This window comes from Pundamilia nyererei, unplaced genomic scaffold (genome assembly GCF_000239375.1).
Source record: "Pundamilia nyererei isolate P.nyererei 1_Seehausen unplaced genomic scaffold, PunNye1.0 scaffold00020, whole genome shotgun sequence".
Taxonomy (NCBI): Eukaryota; Metazoa; Chordata; class Actinopteri; order Cichliformes; family Cichlidae; genus Pundamilia; species Pundamilia nyererei.
This window is the reverse complement of record NW_005187421.1, coordinates 1,543,182-1,551,680: the sequence shown is the minus strand read 5'-3', so window position 1 is coordinate 1,551,680 and position 8,499 is coordinate 1,543,182. Positions and strand designations below refer to the sequence as shown.

At 37.9% G+C, this 8,499-nt stretch overlaps 1 protein-coding gene across 1 annotated transcript in view; it reads right to left on the bottom strand.

Moving 5' to 3' along the window:
* The window catches only part of elovl6 (ELOVL fatty acid elongase 6), a 21,916-nt gene extending 13,635 nt beyond the window's left edge, over positions 1–8,281 (bottom strand). Inside the window, exon 1 of the mRNA XM_005726477.1 lies at positions 7,995–8,281. Within this exon, the coding sequence (XP_005726534.1) occupies positions 7,995–8,077 (83 nt within the window). The 5' untranslated portion in view covers positions 8,078–8,281. The remainder of the gene's footprint in view (positions 1–7,994) is intronic.
* Positions 8,282–8,499: the final 218 nt, after the last annotated feature.

Here is an 8,499-nt window from a genome sequence, read left to right as displayed (position 1 = left end):
AAAAAAAAAAGCCTAATGTTAGCCATGTAGCACAGCTACTCACCCTCACATTAGAACCTGTCATGAGTGATTTGTTGCTGCTTTCGCTCATGTTTTTAAGACCTGACTCACTTTGTGCATGTGCTTGTAAAGATTATATATTTTAAGACTCCTTATTACAGTTTTCTGTTCAGTTCTCTCTTAAGTTTCCTCAGTCCTCGAAGTATGTCATAATGCCTCCCAAAATATAATTTAATAAATAAATTAAGATAGTAAACTGCACAAGGTAAAAACTACTTGTGCAATATATTAAAGGGTTGTGGCAAATGGCCTGACTCTGCTGTTTGCCAAAGTGGGCCGAGGCAGCACAAATAAAAAACTACAAAGTCAGAGCTCTTTTGGGAAGGATCAGCATGAAGCAGTAACAGAATCAGCAGAGATTTCTTTCTTGCAGCAAGGCTGGCAGCTGCATTCATCTAAATGAGCACAAGAAGCACTAGCTTAGAGGTAAAAAACATTAAAATAAGGTGAAATCTATGACTGCAGAGCCGGCTCTCTATGTAAAACTGTGCACACTGAGTGCAGTCTACAAGAGCTGCTCAGTCAAATCAGGAAAGCATCACACTCCCTCTCCCTCTGGTGCGTAACCATTATTACAGCTTCAGACGCCGGGCGTTGGCTCATTTTTCACTGCTGCCAAATGATGAACAAAAGTTTAAAAGGGGAATTTATTTTTGAGAGAATACTGACGATGGAGCCAACAAAGCACAGCTCCAGAGATGTCCTCTGACACTACAGTCTCACAATATTATCACCACCATAAAGGTTCAAATGAAAATGGTCTTTTAGCCTGTAAAAGTTGAGTAGTCTAACTTCAAACATGACAAACGGAGAGCCAAGCCATCCAGCCCAAATTACAGTTTTATAGCAAACAATTCGTTCTAGACATCAAGTTGAAGTATGCCAGCATATCCTACCACCTTATGGTTTTGGTTTTTGTTGACCTATGTACTAACTTCTTTAGTACATTGCACATTATAATAAGAATGTTGATCCCATTGGCCATCCCCTCCCCCACTGACAGTGTCGTATAAAGCTGCTGGACAACCTGCTGTGAAACTTGGATCTGTATTAGCTTGTCCAGGAGATTTCATGTCTTATGTAATCCTGTGCTTGCAGTCTGAGGATGAGCCTGCATGCCTGTGACACTGAGCTGGTGTCTAACTGTGTGTGTGTATGCTATGTCACAAAGACATATACAACTATACACACAGCAGAACTGTGTATCTGTGCGCACACTTCCAATATTTTAGTTTAGTTCAGGACAGTTAACTCCTTGGCAGTACTTTCTGTATCCTATAGAGAGTAAAAGGAGTAACTTTGTCAAAGAGCAGACAAGCAGAAAAAGAGAAAAAAAGAAAAAAATACCACAAGTTGCAGTGAATATAATCTAGCTATGTTACATAATAACCAGTCATCATCCAAGAATCACTGAGATGCACTTACAGGTCACTTAGCAGCATGTACAAAAGTCAAAGTTACTTTAAGAAGTTTGTGCATGAAGTATTAACATTTGTTGTGCAATAATTGACATTATCACACAACAATCACGCTGAAGCTGTGATTGTCATTACATAATTGACAAAAGTTGTAGGATTTATAAATTAATTAATTAATTATTAAGTAGCAGTGATTTGTTTTTTTTTAAAGAAAGGATGGCTTTAAAACCTTTAGTCTGAGAATTGCATCACCAGCATGTTATCTATGTGCCCAAACTTTGTTTTCATTGGAACGCACATCATCAAGTACAACGTGAAAAAGACACACACTCTTGTGACTACAGTGAGAAGAAATGTAGTCCAACTGCATTCATTCCATATTGACTCATGTATGTAACTACTCAAGAAAAGCTGCAATTCACCAGAGGAAATGGGGAAACAAAAAGTCCACCAACTAAAAACAAATGTAAGTGCCGTTTTGAAAAGATTTTCCAAACGATTGTAAAAAGTAAAAAACTGAAAATTTTGTAGAAATATATTTTTGTGTTAGTGGTTTATAATTTGGGCTTAATGTGTTATTTCCTAAATGTACATTTTAACCAAAGGTATCCATTATAAGGACAAAAAGCACTGGGCCACCTACATATTACACCTACAGAAGCTGGTGATTTACATGGCCACACTAACAGAGGGTCTGTTGAAGAAATGACAAGGCAGTCAGTTGGCTTGATCTCACCCATACCAATGTTCAGTCTTTGCATTTCTAGCTTGAACAAAATAAGGTAATAAATTAGGGTAATTTATTTACACAGGCTTGCAAAGTCACACATACACACTAACACAAAATAGCTGTAATATGAACTGCTTTTGCTTGCATTAAAGATTTTTACTGGCAGCCTAATAAAAACTGAAAGTTTAACAAAACTGCAGCAACACCGCAGGCAGACATCAGTTCCCGAGGAGTCAGCGCATGTCTCTACCTCGCCTCACCAGTGGTGAGAAGAAAACAGGCCGAACAAACATCAAGCCTGAAGCATATTCTTGGTTAACATGGTCAAGAAAGATTAGCATCACCATGTGCTGCTCTTGTTACAAAGGCAGCAGCATCCATTTACTTATAGCTACGGATCCAATTCAGGAAACAGGAAATCATCTAAAAAACACAAAAAAGTGTCTCTAATACCTAAAAATAATTTCTTGAATAAAAATACTCAATATTCAAAAAGGATCTCTCTAACGTCGTCTGCGCTGCTTTGAATCATGAATTTTTTTTAAAAGTTGCATAAGAGAATGCACACAAATGCATATATTATTTTTCAAGAGAAAAATGAAAACAAGCTAGTTAACATTTCAAGCACTTTAACTTTAGTTTTTGAGGCCAAGTACAATTGCTAAATCATTTTTGAATTTTTATTATTATTTTCACAGATTTCCAGCATAATAAATGAACTTTTTAGTGTAGTCCCTTGCTCATATTTTAAAGGTTGACTCACTACTAATCCGGGATCTTTCTCCTCATTTTGGTCGGACCAAACAACTTGCGAGTCATAGTAACATCTTTTCAAAAGAGCATCTCATCCTATCAAACATTGTCCAACTGCACCTTCTTGGACTGTAGTTGCTCAAGCATATGTGCATACTCTACTCAATACAAGTAAAAGTTTAAATCTATGGGAAATGCCACTATGCACTAACCACTGATGCAACATAATTTTTTAATCCAGTCCATCTACTGGTCTCATCTGTACAATAATAGGGCATGAGAACTCTGAAACAATGGAGAAGGCTGCACTTGGACTGAATAAGTAATATGAAACTGTGATGGAAGACAGCTATCTCCCCAACTTATCGAGTTCCAGAAACATGATCTTCAAGATTAGTCAGTGAGCCAGGATACTTCTGAATTGAAAGGCAAATGGTTAGCTAAAAAGAAGCAATGCTACTGTTAAAAGTAATATTCATAAACATTTCATGAAGGCAGAATCTAAACATTATTATTTTACTCTAAAAATACGTTTATAAAGCAACAGCAAATGAAGCAAATTTTAGAAGAAACATTAACAGTCAGACCACACACAAAATTTTCATTATTCATTCCCTGCAGTATTCTACGACTGTGCAGCCCGTGTTATCAGTCCAAAGCAAAATCACCAGAGATCCATCAAAAGAGCAGAGACCCATGGGGATGCTATCCACACAAGGGGATTTTCAAAAAACAGAACATAAGGTTCTAAACAATCTGCATGCTAATGAGAAATGATGACGTTTGTGGAAGTGCAGACTGAGTCAGCAGGTTGAAGGTGAGTGTATAACACTGAATAATAACAACGTGTCTTTTATGGATAGTAAGGAACACTGCAATCTTAACATACATCAGGCAATATTGAAATGGAGCAGGTTTTATCCATCGCACTGGATCACATCTGAGGTTTTAATATATTTAGGAAGATAAGTGTTTTCATTTGAAGTGACGACAAACCAGTTCAGTCACACAGTCACACCAGATGTAATAACCAAAGACTGCAGTCCAGATATTACCACATTAGACTGGACATGCTATCACCTATCAAAATGAGAGAAGTGCTTGTTTATTCATTTCTTCCCAAAATTTGAGCTGCAACAACAAATACAGAAACCCATGCATGTGTTTTTAAACAGACTTTATTCAAAACAGTAACATGATGCACATGTTATGCTAAACAATTTTATATCAAAGACAAGTTTGCAAAGTTATGTTAATAAATGCACTATATGTGCAATTACAGTCAGGCATTGCATAAGGTTTACTGTGTGTTAAGTGATTAAGTGTTGAAATGGGTTGTGAAGGGCCAAGGAACTGAGATGAAGAAAAAAAAAGATCTTATATTAATATGATCTAGCTGACGAGTGCATCTGACTTCAACTGACTCAGGTCCCAGGAGAAACATGCTGCTGAGACTTCCGAGGTAAATGGAAGTCATTATCTTGGGGTTTTTCAATTTTAAACTGGTTTTCCAATTTCCTAGTGTGACTTAATCACAATTTAATTTGGGTTGTGCACCACAATTTCCTTACCAAAGTCAAATCAGACAATCTTTTGCCACAGGATTGAAGTGGAGAAAAAATGAAAACACCCTGCCCCTATAATATTTAGGTTTATATTGTACTGAATACATTTTGTTGTCAAAAAGGCAAGATGCTGATGTTATCACACAGTATTTAGTTCTTCCTCCTCTTCTTAGTTCTTCAACCGACTCTTTGACCTTTCTTATACAATACTGAGCTGTCTCCTGTCAGTGTCCAACAAAGACATTAGATCAGGGCACCAGTCTCCATTCATCCCTGCAGAACAATGACATACACACAGTATATAACAATGTACACTTATGTCTTGTCCTGTTTTAAACAGAGGGGTTACTTTAGCTGGGACTTGGCTGAACATGAAACAAGAAAAATAAACTTGTGCATAGTTAACATCAAATAATACAAACTGAAACAGGCAACACTGACCACACTAGAAATAATACATAATATCTGACAGCCAAAGAACAGGATTCATGGTTCAGTTAACATACATTTTGCTTGAAATGTAAATGACCGCTGATGCTTTCCTATATTCAACAATGAGAATACAGTACATGGAAATATTAGGAGAAAAATGTAACAACAGTGTAACAAATATTCTGATTAAAAATATCCTTGCTTTTGACTAATAGAATAGTTTTAGAGCTGTTTGTTTTTCCAGCTTATCATCATCAACACTATTACATAACTATGTTCAACAGTCAGTCTAATGGTGTTAACTTCAGGGCCAATTTCATGCTTTATCAATGACTCCTCTGTCATGCACACAAGCTTTTATATAACTCACGCGTCTACTCTATAGCCAGTTAAATGCAATGCAAAATAAACATTTATTGTGATTTCCAAAGATAAATATCAGATACATATGTTATATGATAAATATATGATCTGCCTTACCTTCAGAGTCTGAATTATTCCCTGGCACATCCATCAAAAGGGATCCTCCTGTTCTTCTAGTCAAACAAGACTGAAAACAGCCAAGCCAGAGATCTGTATGCAATTCTTGACATTTGCTTTTGCAAATATGAACTGAAATCAGTTCATATTTGCACTTGGCCTTGTTAATGGTTTGCAGGATAAATACACAAAATAAATACATAAACGCAAACTGTGCAAATTAGATTAAAGTTATTGTGTGGTGGTTTAAGTACTGCACTGAGCTAACCATTAAACAGAGGCATTTTTTTTCTAAGGCACATGCTTTCATAAGAGCTCCTTATGTCTCACCCTTAAGCCATAAAAACATGTCACCCTTTATTACATTCCTAATGTCAACTCATAAACTTATACAGTCCCTCTTTCCATAGTTGTTGTCTCTATTAGCCATGTGCACTGGCCCTGTCTGACATCTTCCACTACAGGAATAGCAGAGAGAGGTCATCACAGATCAGCTGCAACCTGATTGGCTAATTCTCTGTCAGCAGACATCAGAAGATGAACGTTATTGGTTGGTTGTCAGTACTAGGGTATGGACAGCTCCTACACATTACTCCCATGTGGTCTCTCTCTCTCTCTCTCTCACACTCACACACAGGTTTAATTTTACTGAATAAGACTGAAACTGTTCTATAACTCATTCCAAGCACTCAAGGAAAATATACTTTAAAAATAATCTGCCTTTTATCAGGCAGTTGAAACAGATGAAGCTAGACAAATACCTCTTACTTTCTGTGTGCTGCCTTCTAAAAACCCACTACCAGTGAATGAAGCTCATACTAACTTTACCCATGAATCATTTTGTTTTGCTTGGAACCATTTCTTGCTCAACCTGGCGTGGACCTGGACAAAAATAGCCCTCTATTAATTCATGCAAAAGATGGGTGGACAGACCAGTACATGACCCACGATTGCAATGCATGACTGCACACAATCATGAAGAATATTTACTCATCCGTTAGTAGCAACAGGGAAGTTTCAGCCTGGAGTAATGTTACAGATTGTGCAAAGCATAGCAGACACCACCCTAAGTAAACAATGAGACATTTTAAATATTGACGCTTCTTATCAATGAACAACGATGGCAGAAGGTGACTTCAGCTTTAATTTGCAGCATCTTGTACTAGTACAGGGTATTTTGAGGACAAGCCACCTCACTCTTGTTTTGAAGAAGAAAACAAGAATATTCAGCTGCCTTCCACGAAAGGATCTCATCCTGCTTTCTCATATATACTCCATCCACACCACCTTGGACAGCTGTTGGGAGAATAGTCCTTCTGTTCTGTAGATCAGCTGCAACTTGAAAGGCCACTCTAACAGAATCTGCAGCATGTGGAGAACTGCTAATCCAGTTTCTTAACATCACTCAGATTTTTGTTTTGCTTTGTTTTTCCTCCCCCTAACAAGATACTTAAAAATGAAATGTCTGTAAAAGGTCAACTTATACACTCTATTGTAAAAAAAAAGCTGTTTAAAAAAATGCATGTTTACGGCTAGAGGAAGAAAACACATTTGATTTGTGGGAAGCTGTGATTCATCAGTGACTCCAATTAGTACTGTTAAAAAAGGCTTTTGCTGCAAGTTAGTCTCTTATATTTTGTGTAGCAATTAATCTTTAGGTTAATTGGGATTTCATATTCTTTCATTTGAAAAGGCGTCTTATTTAGAGCTAACAGAACTGGGTTATTACTCAATCAATAAAATATCAACAATTTTGATAGGTTAATAATAGTTCCAACCATTTTGTTTAAAGTAGAGCTCCAAACACTTTCTCTTTTCATTTACATAGGAAATGTATTGGACCAAGCACGCTATTAGACCCCTTAGAGTCTGGGGCTTGTGATGACAGTTTTTAATCATTTTATACTCCATTGATTGAAAACAATCAATATATGACTCATAATGAAAAATAAACTGTTTTAAAACACAGAACAAATAATTCCTAAATTAATAACAAATATCTTTATTTTAAAGGACAAAAATAAACCATGACTGGTGCCCACTCTTGACCATGGAAAATCAGTCAATCAGTGGATAAAAACATACTGGATGAGTGGTGCGTGGATCCAGTGAGTGGATGGCGGTGCGACAGCTGGAGGAATGGATGACCTTTATAATACTATCGCGGCAGTGATGCCGGGAGAATAAATCACAGGAATTCAAGGACAAATCCTTCTCATGAAAGATGCACAATGCAACAGTGGAAGAGCATGTAGCATCCAACGAGAGCAGACAGACTGAAATGTGGCAGAGCGGCGTTTTCGCACGCGGCTGAAGGCCTGCATGAATTTGTTCATTTTATGAAGCAGTCAGAAATTCGCGGATGATGACAAAGAGGCTGATGTAAGAGGATACGGCTAGGTTTAATCCCGGTAAACGAGGTGGATGTATGTTCCACGCTACAGGCTCCAACACACATTTAGCACGAGCACGGCGCGTTGAATGTGCTGTAGAAAAACCGTTCATTGCTATATATGGGATTATAAACGGGGCGCTAAGATTACAGTGTAGCCTTACCAGTTCTCCTGCATCCATCGGATAGCTTCGTCCTCGTTGAACTGTCTCTCGAATTCATACTCTTGCAAAGCTAGCACCGACATGCTCACTGCACTGTGTTTCTTTTCACACCGCTGAAACAAGACGATAGCCGGCTGAGGTGTTTCTCTCTAGTCTGTTTCCTCGCAGCCCCTGACTCGCATCGCTCGCGCCAATGTCCTGACCTCGCGGTTGTACGCGTCACTGCGCGAGCAGCTCGCCAGTCACAGCACCTTCCTCCTCCACCGGCTACCGAGCCGACGCCCTCTTCCTGAAGAAGGGTGACGTTAGGGTCCTAAAGCCGTCATATTACTCCCTTGAAAGTTCAATTTGATGCCTTCATATTTTATTCTATGGTCATTGTCAATAAATAAGAACACAGAACATGTGGGTAATATTGAAGCCCAGTTTATAGGATTATATTGTGTCTTGTGTAAGCAGTCTGTTTAACCAACATTAAACAATGGTTGAACAATAACTGCTTACA